At 36.4% G+C, this 22,254-nt stretch overlaps 1 protein-coding gene across 5 annotated transcripts in view; it reads left to right on the forward strand.

The window, feature by feature from the left end:
• The first annotated feature begins 63 nt into the window (after positions 1 to 63).
• Positions 64 to 22,254, forward strand: part of CSNK1G3 (casein kinase 1 gamma 3) — a 73,951-nt gene continuing 51,760 nt past the window's right edge. For 2 of the 5 annotated variants that reach the window (XM_057367760.1, XM_057367763.1), the window contains exons 1-4: positions 64 to 246; positions 14,166 to 14,223; positions 16,342 to 16,755; positions 20,498 to 20,538. In XM_057367760.1, the coding sequence (XP_057223743.1) occupies positions 16,578 to 16,755; positions 20,498 to 20,538 (219 nt within the window). In that variant the 5' untranslated portion in view covers positions 64 to 246; positions 14,166 to 14,223; positions 16,342 to 16,577. Of the gene's footprint in view, positions 247 to 368; positions 670 to 14,165; positions 14,224 to 16,341; positions 16,756 to 20,497; positions 20,539 to 22,254 lie in introns of those variants that run through there. The other 3 variants (XM_057367762.1, XM_057367764.1, XM_057367761.1) reach the window with 3 other exon arrangements.

The following is a 22,254-nucleotide window of genomic DNA, read 5'->3' on the forward strand; positions in this document are numbered from 1 at the left end:
CTGGCCGGTGCGCCCTGTCAATCACTCGCGCGAGGGGCGCGCGGCGCATCCTGCCCGCCCGGGCGCCTGTGCCGCTGTGGAAAGGGGCGGGCGCTCGGGGCTGCCGCCGCTTCCCCTGTGCCTCGGAGCACCGCCCCGCCCGCCCCGCTTCGGAGCCCCGCGGCAGGGGCGGGGCGGCTCGGGAAGCAGTGCCCGGAGGTGAAGGGCCGAACGCCGAGCCTGTRCCCCGCTGCCCTCGGCTCCCTGGTAGGTCGCTGTCCTTTGCCGCCTCTCGGAGCGGCGTCGGTCTCGGCGGGCGCAGCASAGCCGTGGGCCGCGGCCTTGGACCGGCTCCGTCCCGCTCTCCCTGGCGGCCGCGGGGCGGGCGGGGGCCGCGGAGCCCCCTGCGAGCGCGGCGGCGGCTGGAGCGGCCGCCCGAGCCGGGCAGAGAGAGGCGGCGCCGGTGCGGGGCCGCGAGCAGCGGGTGCCGGTGGGGCTCGGCCGGTGCTGGAGGGGCCCGTCGCCTCCCTGTGGCTGTGCTCCCGGCTGGCAAAAGCCGTGACTCTGAGACCTCCGAGTGCCCTCTCCTTCAGGGGTTGATTGCGGTGGGGTTCCCTGCCTGGCGGCCGGTGTCGGTGTTGCTGGCGRTGGTTGGACCGACCGAGCACCGGGCTGGGTTTGTAGGAGCAAGTAAGTTTRTTTTCCTGTTCGTGGAAGCAGGTTGCTGGAGAGCGATTGTGCTGGGTTAGCAGATTAGCCGGTTAGAGGCAAGCTGAGCTGCCAATGCTCTTTTATTCTTACCTATTTTGCTTTTTAAAAAGTTATTAATAGGCACACTCGAAATGTAGTGGTTTTAAGTTGGATTAATTACAATTTCTAAAACTGATATTTCAGTGATTGGACATGGAACTTGGACAGAGTTTATTTTTAGGCATTCCTGTTCGTTTTGGTGGTACATCCTTAACGAGCATTGAAGTGATATGCAGTGTGTAAAAAATTGGAAAATAATGAAAGATTTTTCTTTTTCCAGCTGAATTTTGTAAGTACATAGATAGATACTGTGCATGCCCTTAAGCGTGATTATAAGTAAAGCACACTGTTAAGCATATTAAGCCTTGCTGCCTGGGTTATGACTGGTTGTAAGGATAAACAACTTACCTGCTCTTTAGACTCACACCTTTTCTTAACATAAATGCCCTGTGGATGTATTTGATCCTGAGCTGCACTGAGATGTTAAAATCCAAGAGGAGAGTAATTAAATTTTACTTTAGAGAGAAGAGATAAGTTAGGAGATTCTATCCCTCGACCTCAATATTCTTTAGTTACTTTCTTTCTAACTGAGACGTTTCAATAGTTAGACAGTATTTGCAATGGAAAGAAGTACAAAGTAAATTTTGTTTGCTAGCCTGAAGTGGAGAAATTACCTGGCAAATAGCAGACTGCTTACATCAGCTAAGAATGACTTTCAGCTACTGAAATTAATCTTTTTCTCTTGCCACTCTGCAGCAAATAGATGTATTGACTTATAAAACGTAAATGACTTTCAGATCTAGAGYACCAGTTTGGATACATCACATTTTCTGTTGAGCTTTTTTCTTCTGTGAGATCCAGATAAATATATTTAAGATTACTTAAGAGAATCAACCTGTTTGSAATTTACCGGCTATATCTTAACCCTTCTGAAGCTGTTCGTCCCCTAAAAAAAAACTAACTGAACCTACAAAAGCGTTTTTCCTTGTCCAGCCTATTTATGTACAATTAACAAGACTGAATTTACTTCCTGTGGTAATTTTTCATTTTTTAATAGTCTCATAATTAAACTAGTTGCATTTTTAAAGCTGATGCAATATATCAAATCCTAGTGTTCCCACTGCATCCGTGAAGTTTGTCCTGTGAAAATAGAGTTGTTCTTGGTTCACTATTCAGTGTGCTAAATTGTTCTGTGATTATAAGTATCAAAGGTACATGTATTTCTAAGATTTTTTACTCTTGTATTGAGAAAATGTTTAAAAAAGATTAGGAAATACTTTGATTAGGAAATATTTAGTTTAATTATGTTTTTGCGACAGCAATGGATGGAACGTGATGAATAGGGATGACAGTGGTTACTTTTTTCAATATCTTCTAATTACAAAAAAGAACTTTCTAAAGAACAGAGTACTGATCACCTGTATTAACTGTCTTCAACTTTTCTCCGGCTGAACTTTTTTTTTTTCAGTCTTTTGTAAGCAAAACATATAGCTAGGTCTAGTTCCTCAGGCTTTTCTTTTATATAATATATATACAATGTAATATATACTGTATGTATGTATGTATATATTCTATGTATATATGATGTAAAGCACACACAAACCACGGGAATAATGAAGTTGTGAAGGAGTTTGACATAATGTTTCTTCACAGTTTGTGCTTCCTGATTCAACTGCAAATTAATGGCAAGAGTTCTCAGTCATCTCCTCATACAACCTGTATGAGGTTGTATGAACAAAATACCTGACGTTGCTTTGGGGAAGAGTGGGACAATGCTGTTTGTGTGTGCTCTGTGTTTAGATGATCTCAAACTGCCCATGATACCTGGGAATAATAATAATGTAAATGGAATGGTATGTTTACAGCTAATATACTCTGTAAGAGTAGCCAAAAGCTTCAGGATTGCAGCATGTTTTTTGCTTTGCTTCTGGGCCTTTAACACTCTTTCAAAAGTTTTGAGACTTCTGTATAATTGATTTYGCTCATCTAGTAAAAGGTAAAAAAGTTACTTTGAAGTAATTGTGTACTTTCTGACAATCCTTGATTTTTTTTATGCTATGCAAGTGTTTTAATGCTTGCCCAGTGCTGCTGCAGAGCCAATTCAGTGAGATCAAATCTGATGCTGCTGAGCATGTTTTTCTAAGTATATTTCTGAGCAGCCTCCTAGACATTGTCACTGGAGTTCTAGAGGTTTGTAAGCTACAGTTGAAACAGCTRGGTGAAGAAAAACATGTCTTTTTAAGCTAAATAGTTGCTTAAATAAAAGCAGACTAGTAAGAGAGTAGTTAAAAACTGGGATGATGATCACAGATAAAGACAGTGACTGTAACATCTGTCCTTCTCTGTGATCCTAAATAAGCCACTTATAACTTAGTGTCTCCCCTTTGGCATAGGGCCCATGTAGAAGGGGAGACATCGCACACCAATCCAGCTGTGAAAGCTGGGTTTGGGTTGTGGTTACTTAGGGAACTTTCAGAAAGCAGTACTTTCAAAAAAATTGGTGAAACTCCTAGTAATTATTAAAGTACTGAGCTACTTTAGAAAAACACAGCTTCATCTATTTTGGCCAGATTTAGCTCACCCATTTTATTTAGTGCTAATGTTTTATAAATGATACATTCATTACCTTAAATTAATGAGTAGGATTCTTTCTAAGAAAAGGGACAGAGACTATTTATATATTAAATATACCTATGCATTAAATATATAAATATATTAAATRTAAGTAAATGTATAACATGCATCAATTTTGCAGTATTACAAATGTGTTTACCGGTGCATTCTCTTAGGATGTTTATTGAACAACATGTTTCATATCTATTACAGAGAGCATTTTTCACAGCATTTTTAACATCTACTCTTCCGTCATCATTCTTTTATCTAGTGTTTTTGAGTTTATGCAGGAAAGCTTTTTAATATAAGATAGGTAAAATCCCCATTTGGCTGTTGCAAGAGTATTTAGTACAAAGTAAGTAAATCCTGTAGGTATGAAAAGCTAAAAAAATTTCTTGCTATTTGTGTGTCTGCTATCCTAACTCTTGCAGTGGAGTTAGGAATGGGAGGAGATGTATTGATCAGTCAGARCTGTCATTGCCAAAATGTTTACTCAGATAACTGTAGGTCACAGAAACCCATGACAGACACACAGATAAGAGTTGCATATTCGAGTAAGTTTATTACTTAATCTGACTTCATCTGTAACATTATTAATATGATTACAACCATTTTTCCTATACTTTGTGATCTTTTCTGTAAGCTTACTAGCCAGCTTAGCTTTTAACATACTAAGGCTTTTTAGTAAGTGTTCTACTAAACTGAAATGCCTTAGTAATTTAATGTCATTTTCCTAGAAATCTTTTTTTTTCCTCCACATTACCTGGGGGATAATTTGTGCTCTGCATCAACCACATGTTTAAATGATTATTTTTGATTAAGAGAGGATGTGGATTGCAGCAGTGGAAGATTATGTCCTTTTCAATAGTAAAATAATACGGAGATGTTCTATGACAAGCAGAGGCTAGATTTCAGTTTGAAGTATGTGGTTTGTCACACCTTGTAGTCTGCAATTATTCATTGAGTAGTTTGTGAGGTGCCATGCTCTTATTCAGTAAACCGTGTGTAATAACCAAATGTAGATGGAAGTTTCCAGCAGAAGCAGAATTGAAGGTGTTGTTTGGGTGGCAGTTTGTGTATTGAGGTCACTCGGYTGTGGTGTCCTTGAAGGGATGCATTCGGTGGGCTGTGAGACAYCAGTCACTGCAGCTGTGCTGCAGCCTGTTGGAAAGACCCTTCCCTCCACTACCAGGCATTCCCCTGCTCCCTTCCTGGCTGTGCCGTTTTGTAGCTCCCCTCTTSCTCTGCATCCTGTCTCTATGTATTCCACTGAGTTGATTCAGCTTCTGTTCTGTAGCGAGTGATCTTTCAGCTACTGTGAGTGAGTAATGGCTTCACTGAGCTGTGCGAGTGCTGAGGCTGGTAAGCAGCAGGAGCAGCAGGTATACCATGTGGCCCATGCAGAGAAGAGCCATCGTAGTAACCCATCATAGTTGTCTAATTGCATTTTTCAGAATAAAATTTCAGACTTTTTGTAAAAAATACTTTAAAAACATGAGCTTCATGGCAGGTTCCCTTTGCGATACCCTAAGTTTTGATTTAGTTTGGGGTAGGATACATGCCTGCAGATTAGAAGCAAGTATGATTTAAAAACTGTACTGTTATATGCAGAAAAATCCTGTGAATATTCTTCTGTGTTTAAGACACCAAGCATTTTCCATTTTAGGTGTTTTTATTTGAACTTAATGATGTAGCTAACATGACTGTTAGCATGTTTCAACAGCTTTTTAATGTAATGATATAAAGCAATCTTTACAGCCATTCAGTGTTGCTTTAGAGGTATTCCGCCGGCTTAAAATGAACATATTTCAGATACTGCAGATATTTTTGATGTCAGGTTAAATGTAGATAACGTCCATAAAAATACAGCTATCTTAAATCTGAAGTAATTGTGCAGTAATTGTGGGAAAATGAAGTAATGTTGTGAAGGCTGGGACATTATTGCTTTAAGGGTCATGTGAGACATGTTTCACATCTAACCTCAGCTACTAGTGTTTTCATAGTTACACCTTGCAAATACTTTCTTCTGAAAACAGAGAAGTTCAATATAAAATGGTTTTGTCCTTTCTGTGRGAGATGACTTGGCAGAGCTGGTTGCTCAGTGTATCAGGTTATTAAAGTTTCGTGTAACATTTGTTGGTGATAGGCTGAGGCATCTGTAAATCTGGAGAAGTAAATAGTGATGAAAGTTGAATTTACAGTTAACAGTAAAGAAGGAAGGAAGAATTTTTCCAACAGACAAGAAGACAGAAGAASTAAAATTTGCTCTTAGTCTTGTCAGACTGAGAGATAAATGTCTTTGCAGAAATGATCTTGTCTTTGATTTTATTTTTCCAGCAATATTCAGTAATGTYTGTTTTTGTGTAAAACACTGGGAGACTTTTAAGTAAACTGTGTTGATTGTACTTAGCATTTTCATCTGAAAAAGGTCTRTTTTTAAGGAAATAAGGTATTTTTGGTCTGCAGTTCTCTCATCTGCTGCCTATAGAAATGTGAAATTTCTAGTCCAGCTTCAACCAAACTTCGATTGTTGTGCTTGTGAAGAAAAGTTCCTTTAAGCTTCATAAAAAAMCAGTTTAGATAGTAGATATTTATTAACCATTGCCACGGTGAAGAAAGGTTATTACCTGCTTTGTGTGGTGGTAGCTTGAGAGCTGCTCAGCTTGCAACTTATAGTACTAGGAAAGCAGTAAAACATCTCTTTTTGCTGAGTAAGAAGGGGACATTTCATTCTGGTGAGAAGCAAGGTGGCTTATGAAGAAAGAGAGCTGAATATGTATCAGAGGATGGCGGGGGAATGCCGTGGAAATGTGGAAAATACCCAGCAAGCTAAAATCACTGCTCCAGGGCTGTGTAGGTGTTGAACACTAATCTGTAGAGAGCTAAGTTTAGCTAATGTTGATGCTTTTGAGGAATGGTTCTATCTTAATCTTCCTAAGTAGTACATCAATAGTTTGCTACACCATGCCCCCATCAAGATACTGTCATTTTCTCATTTTAGTGTTTGAGAATTTAGTTTTGAATTAAAATAGGTGTAGTTAAGTAATTGCCATCAGACCTTGGCAAAACTGGTGTCAATAGCATCAGGTTATTTTGTTCTCAGTGTTTACACCAGATGATTTCATATTCATTATGTTTTCATTTTGTGTAAAACATTGGGAGACTTTTTTTTTCCTCTGAGTTCCATAGGAAAGCATTGAGTATGTTTTGTATTGCATCGTGAATGATGGATCTGCAATCTTAATTGTGGGTAGCACTTTTGCTTAAATTTGTGTCACTATGCATCTTAGGCATTCAATAGAAAAGCATGTTAAGCATGATTCTAATTAGTGTGGTTTCTAAGACTTCATACCAATTTATTCCGTATTACACTTATAAGAAAAAAGTTTATTGCTTTTTGAAGACTGTGGAACTGTAGTTTCAATTTAATAAAGACATTTTAGTATACACTGCAGTGACAGCAATGCAAATGTGGGGAGAGTTGTTAWGTGTATTTGGAATTTGCAAGTACTTGGAATTGCTGTAGCAGGTATCTATCTAATTTTATGGAAGCTGTTAGGACGGCAGAATCATTTGTCTGCCAAGTAGTTTGTTACTGTTAGAAAGCCTTGACAGATTCATAGCAGCAAAAATTACGCTGCAGATATTTTCCTGTACTGTGGGTTATCCCTTTCCTTATATGTGGAGTTACTAAACTTGAATTTGGCTCCCATCTAAGTTCTTGAAGTAGAATCTGACCATGTAATTAAACTTAAATGAGAGGGGGAATTGTATCAGAGAATTAAAAATACTTTTAACTTTGAAAACTGATCTTCACAATCATTATGTAATGTTGGAACATATTAGTTACTTTATCCTATCCAAAATCTAACCTGAAGACAGAATTAGTGTCTTTTGGACTCTGAGAAATATTTTGGGCTTTTCTTCCACATAACACTGGGGTACTTCACTGTGATGCTTAAAATTGTCTTCAGATGTAGTTATCGTGTTAGATGAAATACTATATTCTTTGCTTTGTTTTCTAACTTCTATATGTGTTAACTTCACAGTTTCTCTGGCCTGGCCTTAGGCTAATCTGAACCTTTCCATTGTTCTGCTACAACAATTGCGTGACATGGTTCAATGTTGCTTGTGGAAAATTATGTAGTATTAGCTAACTCAGCGTTAGCGTTCTCTGAGCTGTGGACAATATAGCCCATTTAAGTCTGTATGGTTGTGGTGGAAAAGTGAAAAAACAAATGACTGAAATATTGCTTAACCATCAGTTTTGTCCTTTCTGTGCTCTTTAGCAAGTCACCTTTAATACTGTCATTATTAGACTTCTAAAAATTATTCCTTGTGTTTTTGCTGTCCTTTCAACTGACTTTCAACTTTTACTCTAAAATGGTGATTATATAAAAGTGCAAGTAGTGTGCATGCACACAAGTTTTAATCAAGTAAATGCATTCACTTTCATAGAATCCTACACTGAAGCTGGTATGATTTTGTAGTGAAAGCCTATGATGAAGTGCGATTCATAGATTAGAGCCAAACTTGTCTTCCAGGTCAATGAGAAAATAAAGATGTTTATGCAGTGGCTAGAGATAGTCATCTTCAGCTGATATTAATTTACAGTTAACAGAGTTGAAGAGRTTGCTTAGAGATCTTAATTGCTAACGTAGTTAGTCCAGTCTGTCATTTGTGGAAAAATTGTATTGAGTTAGGGTGACTCTGAATCCTGTWCGTGCCTTCTGATGTGTCAGCAATGTGACCAGAGCTGGAAGTTGGGTGGTTCAGTAGGATGCATTATTGTTCATTAGGTATTAGACTTTCAGCTGACAAAATTAAATGTACAGAACAGGCACTAGAGTTCAGATATTGGCAACCTTCTGATTTGTTCATTTGACTTTAGACCTTGGTGCAAGAAAAATTACACTACCTTAACTAGAACAGACTTTGTAAACAAGCTTCAGTAAAGATGAGGTAGATTTTTGGTTAGTTTCTCTGCAGGAGAATGGTTGATTAAATGTATTAATAAAGCTGTTTCTGTATTAAATTTTGTGCGTTAAAGGAGGATTATGTGTAGCCATATGTGGTTTGTTGATGAACTTTCCCTAGGGAAATGCCTATATGCATGCAAATTGAAAGGCTTATTCTAGAATCTGAAATTTATTATTTTCATTGCAAATACTGTGTTGCACTAGATACTGTAAGAAAAAAAATGTAATTTTTTATTTAGAGATGAAAACAAGATTTTTTAGGCTTGGTTATGTAAACTTTTATTCGTAGGAAAGCCACTTGGATTTACCTTGACATTTTCAACTAGGCCGCTTCTTTGAGTGCATCTCATTCGTACGTGTTTGTAGTGTGAGACTGTGTGTATATAGATTTACATTTAGTTGTCTAAATCTTTGTTTTATGAGGATAATCATATCTCTAAGAGTAAGCAAATACGTACTAAGAAACGCATAATTTTCAGGAACTGTTACAGTGTGATTTGTACACCAGAATTAATAAATTCTGTTCTTGTTTTGGTTTGCAAAACTTATTTTAGTCTAGAATGAGTTGGTATTACAGAAGGGAGATATGGAAAAAGACTGAATGTTGTATGAACAGTACAGTTTGAGTTTTAGCAAGTGAAAAGAATGATTTATTGAAAACTGAGACTGAAGTAGTGGTAATGTAGTGGTAATGTAGAAGCTACTTGAGAGACAAACATTGTGTTGTTGGAAGTTCTGGTAATGCAAACAAAATTTATGTGCACTTGTGATCTGTTAGTTGCTTTGGAGTGCTGAAGAGCATGAATCAGTGTTTTGAGGCCATGCACGCTGAGAAATAAAATGCACAGTTGAGCTTCTGCATGATCTGTTGTAAAGACATTTCATTTGTCTTTGTAATTATCTTATATTTACTTTCTTAAACATGTCTCTTCTGAAGTGTGAAAATTTTGATGTGATGTGATCAAGAAGTAGCAGTTACTTTGCACGTTTTCGCACTTTGCTGCTGAAACTCTAGGAATGATCTCCAACTTACTAGCGCATTATGTTCCTTTTCTCTATAGAAGAAATGTAGCAAATGTAAGATATGTGGTTCAGTATTTGGAAAGGCAGATAGTCAAGGAAAGATTGTGAGCAATGGTTTTTGATGGCCTGAATGTGGATGGTGCTGAAGATCTTATTCAGATGCGTCGTCACTTGTATATCCTGCATATTTTTCATCTTATTACTGTGGAGAGAGCAGTCTTCCTATGTGAAGCTGAAAAAAACTATCCTTATTTTCTTGGATTAGTTCACATCTGCCACAGAATACTGGTGTTTTTTTTAGGGAAAAGATGTTGCTTCGGAGGATTTGCATGTTCTTTTTGGAGTGCTTCCAAGGTAATTGTTTACCTAATTGAAGTCAGAATAAGTACCTAAGGAATAGGACAATAAAATAGTCTTTGATGAATTAGCTAACATCTGAAAATATGAAGAGCAGATATGCCAAGTTTTTTTTTGTTTTTATGTTAAAATTTTTTTGAGAAGTTATAAAATCAGGCTGTAGTAGTCTTGGAATTCCCCAGCTGTATGAAGTGGATTATATTGTTGAGAGCAAAATGAGTTACTGATGAATAAGTTTGCTTTATGTTCAGGTCACTTTTAGAGAGCACCAGCTAAGACCTGTAAAATGATTCAGTAATGAGTAATGATTCAGTAATGATACAGGTTATTGATAGCTGGAGAGAGAAATWGTGTCAGGAGAAACTTGTTTGGAAATGTTTTTCGTTTTTCAGGGCTAATATAATGAGTATGTACCATCTGTAGAAATTTTATGTACTGAATATTCCAGCATACTCRTTTTTAGTTTTGACTAACATGCTGGTGATTTGGCATATTTCTGTTCCTGGAATTTGAAAAATTATAATGTAATATTTAATTGAGTGCAGTGAATCTTCTAACAACTTTCTAGTTCAGAGTTTGTTTAGGAAAATGTTATAAAAAATAAAGCTATGGATCTACTTTTTGTAATGTAAGTCATTGGAATAGCAACTCAACTTCTTTGGAAGTTATGAATTCATATGAAGGCCTGAAGTGAAAATAATTAAATCTACTCTTCAATCATTAAATAGTAATTTTTCATTTAAAATAAACAATGGAATGGACTAAATCATATATAATTTTTGGAGATTTTCTAAGTCTCTAGAATTCTGACAAATTCTATCTGTTCTTCATGGTTAGAAACTATTGTCCTAAACTTTCAAGTAATTTTCAGTCCTGAGCCTGTTTGCTGTGGATTTGGGGTTTCATAGATAGTTTCTCTGTTGCATGGAGACRTGTATATAAAAATGAATTAAAATGATGCCGTAATTTAGAGCTAAACTAAAAAGAACACCTTAATCTTTCCATGAGGCTTACAAAAATACAAATAGTTGATTAGATATTTAAATTCTGTAATGATGATCTCACAAGCTCTTGTTCTAGCTTGGTTTCAGATTTGTAGTATGMATTTCAGATTTTCTACTCTGTTTTTAAAGGAGCTTTGTTGGATGAAATCTTTTATTATTTTCTCTGTCATCCAAATATATTTGTAACATTCAGRTGAGTGCTGGAAAGTGAACCTGATTGTTCTCCATCTCAAGTAAGGGCTTTGTAGTAGGTTAAATATTCCATAAAAACTACGTGTAATGTTAGAGAGAAAATCTCTCGGAAATGTGTGGCAGAGGCACCAGGAACTTTCTCTGCACTCTTCTAGAAGGCTTGAGGAGAAGCTGTGTTGCTAAATTACTGTCTGTGCCAAAAATCATGAGCCTTTGGGATTAGAAGTATGTGAACAAAGACACTTGAGAAGTGGGAAGCTGCAGAAGTATGAAAATGCCGGGAAGCTAAGTGAATTTTAAATGCCTTGTGCTTAAACAAGGAATGTTTCATTACTGCCTTTTGTAAAAGAATAAAATATCCTGTTTTGGAAGGGACCCAAAAGAATCATCATATCCAGCTCCTGGCCCTGGACAGCAATCTCTTTGAGTATTCATGGAGGAAACCCATCAGGCCCCATAGATTCATAGGGATTCAGTTGGAACAGCAGATCCCACACACATTCAGGGTTGACTGGGATTTTGTCATTCTCACAGCTGTGGTCCTCCAGCCAGGAGTATTAAGGCTTTCTTGATTGGTCCTCATTCTTGAAGACAGAAGCAAAGAAAGCATTCAGCTTCTCTCTGCCTTGTTGCTGTCCCTGTTTCTGAGATGACCACCCTGATTCTGTAGTGGGCTGTTTTTTTTCTGGTTGTCTTTTGCCCTTAATGTATTTGAAAAAAAACCCCTCTTTTATTGAACCCCCACAGTTCTGGCAGCCTCAACTCCAGTTGGGCTTTGGCCACCTTGAGGTGGTAAACAGCATCTCTGTATTCCTCCCATGCCACCAGACCTTGCTTCCAGTGGGCATACACATGACTTTTTTGACTTATTTCCAAGAGAAGATCCCTGCTCAGCCAGTCTGGTCTTCTGCCTCCTCTGCTTGACTTCCAACAGTTTGGAACTGCCTATTCCTGYGCTCTTAGGAGGTTGTGCTTAAAAATGACTGGATGTGATGGACCCCAGCACCCTGAAAAGAATTTTCTCTGGGGACCTTTCTGGTTCCTGGAACAGCCTGAAGTCAGCTCTTCTTGTTCCCAGGGCTGAAATTTTGCTGGCACTTTTCCTTCTGACTACAGAGATTTTAAACTCAATTGCTTAGTGGTCACTGTGACCAAGGTGGCCACCAGTCACCATTTTTTTCATGAGATCCTCTCTGTTAGCAAACATATCAAGGAGAACACCTTCCTAGCTGGCTCCCTTAGCAGCTGTATCAYGAGGTTATCCAGATGTTTTAGGAATATTGTGGATCTCTTTGTGCCAGATGTGTGATGCTCCTAGTTAATATCCCACATGTTGATGTATCTGTAAGGACAAGGACAGTTGTTTTGAAAGTGTCCCTTAGTTTCTTAAAGAATATTTCACTGGCATCATTGTTCTGGCTAGGTGGCCTATAGTAGATGCCTGTGATGACATCTGTATGTTTGTTTGTCCCTTAATCCTCACTTAGAGACTGTCACSSTGCCATCAYCAGCTTCAGGGTCTGTATGTTCCAGCCCGTCCASCTCTCCTGCCCTGCCTGTYCCTCCTGAAGAGCCTGTGACCATCCACCATGGCACTGCAGTCACAGGGCTCATCCCAACAGGTTTCACTTATTCCAGTGATGTTCCTCATGCTGCGTGTTTTGATATAGAGGCATTTCAGGTGTGGTGTGTTGTAGCTGATGCCTCATAAACCAGGTTAAGGATCTCATTAGTACTCAGTTCCTTGAGTTTGGCATAACATTCCCTATTTTATCACTATCGAACTTATTTATGTCCTTTTCCTTCTTCCAATRTAGTTTAAAGCTCTTATCAATTTTTTATTTTCCTCTATAGCTCTTTTGCTACTGTGTGCTTTTCTTAAAAGTAGAGAAAAATGTTAGTGTACTTATACGAGCAGTGATACAGGATCTTGTAACTAAAATGTGAAAGGTAATGTTACCTAAGGGAGCAGTTAGGGTTGCATCTTTGATTTAAATTTATCACTCCTGGGCAGTGGAATGCTCTATTTAGCTACTTTAATATTCTCTTAATTAGTTTATTTAGGTGTAAATCTGAAACAGAGAAAGGAATGAAGTAGCTAGTAAGTTTTTGTTTTAAAGGTGACTTGCCCACTTGAATGCAGACATTATTATGACAACACTTTGGAATATGTAGCTAGCATATCATTACAGTGGTGCTCCTACTGCTGCTATAGGATTAGGCATTTGAGCAAAGTATGAGTAAAGAAGGTACTGGAATGAGCTATTCTTTTATTCTGCCTTATATAGTGTCCTAGAGAGAAGTTGTTGCTCAGAATATGGTTCTTATGTGGCATATAGTCTTCAGTAGTTTTAATTGGGACATTTTCAAACCGAGATTTAGAGATGTGTAGATTTATATCTCTGCAGGTGTGTGGTGTGTGACTCTTGTCAGTCAGCTGAAATCCTGTTGTGACTTTTCTTCACTGTGYCTCTCCTTATTTTTCAAGCAGTCTCTCTAGAGTGGTTGGAAAARTCTATCAAATTACATCAGAAAATGAAACCTCTGATAGCTGTTGTTAGTTGTGCATATCAGTTACTCTGAAGTTTCTTGCTTTCTTCCAGTCTTGTTGTACRTTTTTTCTTCACTTGATATGGATTTAGTTTATAATTGAGATCTAATTACTTTTCCTTCTGTGTAATACCATTTTGACCTTTTTTTGATCGCTTCTTTTGCCTTCTTTTTMGCTTTATACTTAAACGTAGTAATTTCACTCCTATGATGTTGCTTTGTTAACTTAGCTTTGATGGTGTGTTTGCTATTATCCTAATATTTAGTAATATACTTTTCTAACAGTGATTTAAATTGTAACAGTATTCTCTGATACTGGGCCACAGCTTATGGTTTAAGTGTGCTCATTTATGTAGGCAGAGATGAAAAATGAAATTTAAACAGAAAATCACGCTGTGAAATGAGGGCAGGGATGGCGTTTTTCAGACGGATTACGTATAACTATCACATAGCAAGAAAAGGATTTTGCAAGTAATTAAAAATGTTTACACAGTATGTATTCCTTTTCCACTTCAGATGGTGCACACTTCTGAATGATGTCTGACTTCTGAGCCTTAAAAATTATGTTGAGTCTTTGAGAAAAAATTGATGAATCTTCCTTAACAGTCTTAAGAAAACAAATGCAAACTTTACTTTCATTCTATATCASAAGTTTTTACATGCCAAGGTAATTGCAAACACTACAATATCTCTTTGYCTTTTGGTGCTTTTCCTCTAGAATGTGAGCATTATGATGAAGAAAAGGTATTGCCATCGACGGTGTAACGCTGTCATAGGTAAGTGCAATGCAGATGAATAAAGCCATATATTTTTAAGGTAAATACATCATAAAATGTTATACAGGAACTTCAATATGAAGAAAGTCATAAGTGCTATCCTTATTTCAAGTTAGTTGCAGAGGATTTTATTAGGAAAATGCTTTAAGAGAACACTTGTGTCCTTGAGAAACTGTGACAGGAATGCTTGCATGTCTTTCTTTGTGTAGCAAGTATCTTATAAAAGGTATTAATTTCAATTTATATAAGAAAGCTTGCATATAATGTAASTGGAATATCTGTTGTTTAAACAGGAGCAAAGGGAAGTTACTGTGTAATAGATTTGTCCATATAGTAGACAAATGTCTGGAAATCAAAATTGATGTTGTTCATAATGTATTTGGTGCACTAAAAATTCTAGGATTGTTTATTGTTAATTCACACTTAAGGAAGCAGTAGGATATGGAACATAAGTATTCCTTGGTACCTAAAATATATATCCATTCTGTTGCATCAAATGTGTTGACCTTCTTTGTAAGAACTGAATAGTGACCTTGAATTTCTACTTCAAGACAGCTAATGTCTAGCTTTCTTTTTCTTCCCATTTGGTAGTGGAGTGGGTGAGGGAAGATTACCTTTTGCTTCCCATTGAGTCTGTTCCTCTGATATTTGTGGTTTAGAAAGTGACTTTAGGGTGTCTGGTGGTAGTGCTTCAGCCTGCAAGATTATGTAGTAATGTGCCTGTCTTTTTCTCTTAAACACTTCTGTCTACTCCAGTAAAACACCCCAGCATTCATTAGTCACTGTTAAAAGTCCTTTTCCCTGGCACTAAGCAAGTTGTATTAGATTGGAATCTGCATTTGTATTTTTTGATTGCTCTCAGAACAAGTCTTCTGTTCTCCCTTTCACAGTATTGTGGTCATGTTTCTTTGCCGAACAAATTTTCCATGTACTTCGTTGTTCAGGTATTAGGTTAGTCAGCTGTTGATTAATTATTTTTAAATGTTGTCTAGTTATAACCATCTAACATACATGCTATAACTATGTATGGTTTAGCAGATGCAGTTAGTCAGTTGACTGTTCATATTATTTGGTATATTTTCGCTACTAGCTCTTTGGTTTTTGAAATTTTGTAGTAAGCTATGATGTGAGTAATAATTTTACCTTGTGAGAAATGGCTCTTCAGCTCAAAGTGGTTAAAATAAACTACAGGTGACTACCTTTAAAATAGSCTGCTGCACGTGAAATACACTTTTACAGAGGATGTTTTCTTTTACTACAGTGTATTCCCAACATTGAACCAAATGTGCCAAAATAATTTTGGACAGGTATTTAACTCATTGTAGAGTTTTGCCTGTGTAAAACCTTCTAAATTACTGGGTTTTATGCCTCTGTCATCAAATAGAAAACAATATCCAGTGTTCTTATAGCTGAGATTTAAAAAAACCCRTATGTTCTCTTACAGTTTTTTATTGCAATAGCTAAATAACATTGTTTTTGCTGAAACCCACATAGGAAGTAATGTCTGGGCAATGTGCTATACAAGGGAGAAGGGGACCAGGGAAACAAATGTATGACTTAAGTATAGTAGGGAAGTGAATAAGGAGTAGATAAATAAATATAGTTTGTTTTTAGATTCTAGGAGTTACTGTAAGAAATCAAGTGTTCTTGCTGTGAGTTTATAAATTGTTCATCTCAGAAATTATAATTCAGAAAATACCATATATTTGTGTAACTTTAGTAACTGAAGCTTGACTGTTTACGTAAAACAACAGCTATTATTTGAGAGAAAATAAAAAAAAATGCTTTCTTTTGCAGAGCTGGCGTAAGGTGGAGTGCRTGTGTCCAAGTGTCAATTTTAAGTGTGTTTATTCAGGAAGAAGTTGTATAGTACTTTTTTTGTTGCTTATTAAGAAATAACTGTTGCATGAAGTGTTGAAATTTTAGCACACTTAAGTCACACTAATACCTCTTGCCATTACATACTAGAATCAGAGGCTTTAACCTTAAAGTAGTGCTTTTCATAGTCTTCTAGGCAAATGTAATTAGTTATAATGTGATTGTGTGACTAGTTGAAGGAAGGGTAATTTTGTACAAGAATCTTAGTGTCTTGAATAACATTTGTTTTTCTTTTGACAGAATTCCTGTGAAGACTAGGAAATTTTGCTGTGTGTGCATTCTGGAAATACATTTTACTGCAGACACTACCRAGGCTTTGCAAACAGGATAAATATGCTGCTGTTGACTGCTTGCTGACAGTAACCAGCTGGGCATTTCACTCATGATGTTTTTATTCTCACATTGTCCAATTGGAGTTTACTTATACTGATTTTTGAAAACAGAAATAAATCAAAGTGGAGTACCGTAAGCTTGACATGGAGAATAAAAAGAAAGACAAAGACAAGCCAGATGAACGAATGACACGGCCTAGTGGAAGATCAGGCCATAATTCGCGTGGAGGTGGTTCTTCAAATTCTGGAGTGTTAATGGTTGGCCCTAACTTCAGAGTTGGTAAAAAAATTGGATGCGGTAATTTTGGAGAACTTCGGTTAGGTAAGATCCGTGTTTCTTTATTTCAGTTTGCATCATTAATTTACATCCTGCAGTCTAGGCATGCAAACCTCTGTATGAATACCATGCAAATCTTCAAACTGCTTTAAAGCTTCAGATATGCAAGGCATATTTAACCCATTTTTTGTGGCTTTACCCAAACCTGTGCAAGCTCGATGACATGAATAATGTCTATTAGCAGGATAGTTTCTGGGACTAAAATGTTTTCTAACAACTTGCAGTTCTCCTAAATTCACTCATGTTTCTCTTCCAAGATGCTGTAGCTGTCTTTTTTGTCATCCTGAAGTAGTTTGTTGAGGTATATTTAGGGCTAGATGTATGTGGGACCCATCCCTCTCCTCTAGGTCAGGCAGTATCTCTTGGAAATAATGTACCAGGCACTACAATGTTTTTTAATGGCAGTGAGCATGGAAATTGTTTGGTTTCTTTTCTAATGTAGTGAGGCTAAACATTGAGTTGCTGTAAAACAAGACAGTGAGAATCCATCTGTAGAGAAAATCTGGTATAATTCATTCACTCTAGTTCTCTGCTGAACAGGTTGAAAATCATATGGTGGAGAAGGCAAACTGAGAAGGACCTATTGGGCAGCAAAACTGGAAATATTACTATTTATTAAAATAAGCACTGATGGATGTGTGCTTTTGGAAGACTGTAGGTTTAGTTTTGGGGACTTGTAGTTCCAGGATGGACAGTATTATTAGCCAGGGTTTTCAAAATGTGTAAATTCTGAGTGTGTTAGCAAATATGACCTGACACTTAGTGGCAAAAATTTGTTCTAGTATTGTTACAAGGCTTGAGCTAAAGTGCTTCACGCATTAAATAGAGGTGGGTTTCAAACTTGGATATTTGAGAGGAGGTTGGGCTGTGTAGGTGTTGTTTCTATTGATTTTTGCTGTGGTAGAACTAATACTGATTACCCTTCAGATAGCATTCCTGTTATAGTAGTTTCATAAAATATGATATGTTTTTAATATTGTGCATTCTGGGGCTGTCAGGATATAGGCAAGCTTAACAAATTTAATAACAAATAATATTTAATTTTTTATTAATAAGAGGTATTAATAGAAATAGAGGTATTAATAAGAATATTGCTGCAGCTCTGACTGAGGGCRCTGCATTTTAGAGTGTCAGTAATGGGTTGTTACTGGTGTACTGTATAACTCTTACCATTACTATTAATTGTTAAAAAAAATGGATACAGTTTGACTTGTAAGTGTTGCATGTGTGCCTTTCCAGTCCACAAATCAAGATGAAAAATTAGTCTTCCTCACTTCCAAAACTTTTGTGTCCTGCTTTCAAATAATATTTTTTTTGTTTCAAGCCTCTTAATGAACTAAATTCAAACCAGCAAGATTTATTTTGTATAAAGGCAACTGCAAACCACTAAAGTTAATTTTTTACCTGTTATTTCAGTCACGAGGTACAGAGCTGATGAAAAATTAATACATGATTAACTCACTTACTTTCAGCCAGTGTGAAACAATGTATTTAATTTGAAATATAATATTAGATTAGTTACAACTTGTAGTTTGATAGTACTGAAATAAAATGTAACAAATAAGTAAAAGAAATACGAAGGTTATAGGGCAGTGTACTGTACTACAAGTCACCAGGGCAAGTGCAGCCTTTCTCATTTTAAGGTGGGTTTTGCATWTATATTTGCAGATAGTTGCATATATATTTGTAGATATTTCAAATCCTTATTTATTGTTTTTTAGGTAAGGAGTTTGAAATGTAATTTAGTGAAAGCGGGAGTTACTGCTATTGTAGATTTAATTTTTCTTTCATTTACTTTGCTAYAGTAGTAGCAAAGTAGTAGTACTACCCTTTCTACAAAGATGTATGCAAGCACTTTATTTTATGTGCTTCTGCAAATGGGAATGTATTTTGAGCGTATGTCCTAAGGTTAAACCTGAGAGACCTAAGGGAAGAATAAAGTTCTAGAGTGGTGAAGTTGCACTCAGAAGATAAAAATTCAGTTATATATCAGTAGCTGTATTAGTGCATCCACGTGAGAAGAAAGCAATGGTCAGACTTCASTAGTGGCTTGTGGATCAAATGGTAAATTGACCCTGTGTAGCAAATTACTGTCTGTGATGTTCAGCCATTAACTTGTAAAGGACTAAATTGGTTTGGATACTGAGCTGTTAATTTTAAGGCTCTTTGTTATAGCTAAGTTAAACTGATATAATTAAGATAAACTGATAAGGTAGTGAGAGAGAACTTGTTGCTGTTGCAAGTGATGCATTACTTAATGCCTGTGTGATCAACAGTGGTGTCATATATATGTGTCTGCTGTATTTTAAAGAGACAATTGTTTTGAGTGACCACCTGGAAAGTTAGTGTTCCTTCTGATGATACTTCAGAATAAACATGTCATTACGGCTTTTGGAACTCAATATCCAGTTACTTAACTGTAACTGGATTTGTTACTTAATCCTAGTAGGCGATTTAAATATCTTTGAGATGGAATGAGCAGGGCTCCTGCAAGAGTTTCTTTTAGCGTCTTAGAGATTGTAATACCAAAGACACAGAGACAACTTCAAACCAAGTAGGCGTTTTATCAAAAATAGCTGATACGAAAATGAAATAAGAAATATGTATTTAGGATGCCTGGATTTCTACTCTAGCATAGGGCTTGGAATATACATCATTCTGGTGGATAGATTATGGCATACTGTTCATATTGATTTTATGTTATTGTGCAGCCCTCAGGTAATTCATTTTTTTTGTGAAGCTGATCCACTAAGAGATGCATGTTTTTAATGCATCTTGTTTCAGCTTTTCAAGAGTACTTGATTTCTCAAAAGACCAGTTAAACCTGAAATCATAGTCTTTGGTAGTCAAAGCATGGTACTAATAACATGAAGATTGTGGGTTCAATCCCTGACAATGAATTAGACACACTGATCCTTGTGCGTCCCTTCCAAATCTGAATATTTTATGATTCCATCTAACTGTCTTCACAGGGAACTTTTAAGACATGGTCTGACAAAATTGAGCTAAACATGGGCAAATCAGACCTGAGTAAGACAACAGAGAAAAAAAGTAGTATCATCATTAAAAGTAATATGCACTAAATGCATTTGAAGATTGTAAAAAAGTGTTATTTTTTCTTTATCTGTTATTTTTTAATTTTACATCTAGGAAACATTAGTCATTGCATACAGTTTGAAGTAATGCTTATTGAAAAATTCTTATCCAGTTACAGAACTGCTTTTAAAGCAGCAGATGTCTTTTCCAAGTGGTATAAGCTTATCAGTAATGTTGTCCTGTCCTAACTTTTAGCTTAGTAAATGACATAATTGAGGAAAAAAATAGTCCTACTTAGTTCTAATTTTAATTAGTGGCCAACATTTCAAAATTATATGGCAAATTTAAAATAAGTTTCCAATAGTTTTCAGCAATAATTACAAAAATGTAGAGTATTGCATTCTAGTTATAGGGATTTACCAGTTTTCAAGCTTTTTTAGTACATAAAAATTTCACAAGCTTGGTGAATAGCTGAAGCTGTGTGTAAAATTTCCATCTCTTACACTATTCAAGGAAAAATCCTTTTTAAAGTAAGGTATTAGACTAATAAACCCACATTTCTTAAGTTGCTGCCAGAAAACCTAGCACATTAGATGAAAAATGTTTTGAAGACTTTCTTGATGTTTAAATGGCATTTTGCTTGAACAGAAAAACTGATGTCTCACATTCTTGTTTTTGTTCTTTTTTCAAGGAAAAAATTTATACACGAATGACTATGTGGCAATTAAACTGGTAAGTTAATATTTTTAAAAGGAGTTGGGATGACAAACTAATCAGATTTTTCCTTTCAGATGTTAATGGTTTGATCTCTTTAATTGAAACCTTTAATAGTCTTGTATGATTTCATCAAACTAGATAAAAGCAGTTAGTGATAGATGTAATTATATAGATTGGCCATATTGAGTAAAACCAGTTTTTAATGATTGTCACTGTGTTCAAGGCTAAACTATATTTGCAAAGTCACATGCAAAATGATGGTTTAATGCTGCTTCAATGATGTGCTCTGCAGCAAGCATCTTAGTAGATTCCTTTATTCTCCAACGAGTAGTGGAATAAGAAATTTGCTATGAATCTTAACATTAGATGACTACAGAGAAACTCCAGTGTTTTAATGTACCCACTCCTGCCCCAAACTGTTCTTCATTTCTAACTGTTGGTATTTGCACATGACTTTTGGTAGACATTTTTTATTTGCAATGTTGTGTAATATTTTTCTTCACTTGCAAACATCATACATCTGGATTTTGTGCTAATTTTTTCATCAGAACTACTTTGGTAACACTGTAATTTGCTTCTGGTTACTTTTAAACCTCTTGGTAAATGACTGTATTCATATCCGAAGTATTTCAAAATAAAGATCCGTTTTTTTTTTTTTTTTTTTTTTTTCATTGAGGGAATTTTAGGACTCCAGTTAATTTCTTGTTGTTGCAGTAGCACAGTACTTTTTACATAGTATAATATAGTTACATAAAATCAAAGGGAAACTGTGGGAACAGAAATGCATGGCTTTAGATAAGAAATCTAAAAAGTATGGCAGACRTATAATGAACTCCTGAAAAATACCGGTATCACTCCTTGCTTAGTAAAATATTTACTTTGGGAGTAGGAACATGCAAGTTATGGCTTGAGAGAGCAACAGTTTGGAGGGTTGTTGTCTGTTAAATCAGATTTAAACTCATTGTGTTTTAACATGAGCTTATTCTGTATGTCTGGAGAAGCTAGAGAGTAGTCTGAGAATTCTTCTAGTTAAAGGCTGTGTAATGCAAAGCACATTTAGAAATACTTTGTACAATAGTGATTTTTTTTTAAGCATTAATTACTTGATCATATGGAGCAAGTGCTTTTTTTATGTGGTTGATTTTGGTGTAAACATTTTTATTACATGTGCCACTTAGTAAGCTTGGCTACTGTTTCAGCCCATTTCAGCTATCACACATGATACTGTTCTGTGGCAACATTTACTTTTTTGGTTTCCAAATAGCTGAATATTAGAGCTGCTTCTTTCCACCTGAGTGAAAAGCTTGAAGTAACTCTATTGARTAACTTAGTTTGAAGTCACTAAAGAATTAATATAGTTAAGTGTGCAATTCACTACTAGTGCTTAAAGAACTCCTGCATCTGTAATTAACTTTTCCAGTTACCCTCCTACATTAGTGGCATGAAAAGCTATAATGTCTTTGCAGTGAAAAACAGATGAAGTAACCATAGTAAAAATCACCACTGGATCTTGTATCATCATAGTAGGATAAAAGTACATTTATTAGCAGGTAGAACTAGTGGATCCTTTTACTAAGGTGCTCCCTTTTTTGCTTCAGTATGTATTTCATGTCTTTTAAACTTACTTCTAGGTTGAAAGGATTTGAGTTACACAGTTCAGCTTGCTAAAAGCAGCTGCTTCAAATTGTAAGATATATTTGGGTTTTGCATTTTTTTCTGTTTTTTTCCCAT

The sequence above is a fragment of the Malurus melanocephalus genome, unplaced genomic scaffold (assembly GCF_030028575.1).
Source record: "Malurus melanocephalus ecotype Western Australia unplaced genomic scaffold, MMel_1.1 scaffold_84, whole genome shotgun sequence".
Lineage (NCBI taxonomy): Eukaryota > Metazoa > Chordata > Aves > Passeriformes > Maluridae > Malurus > Malurus melanocephalus.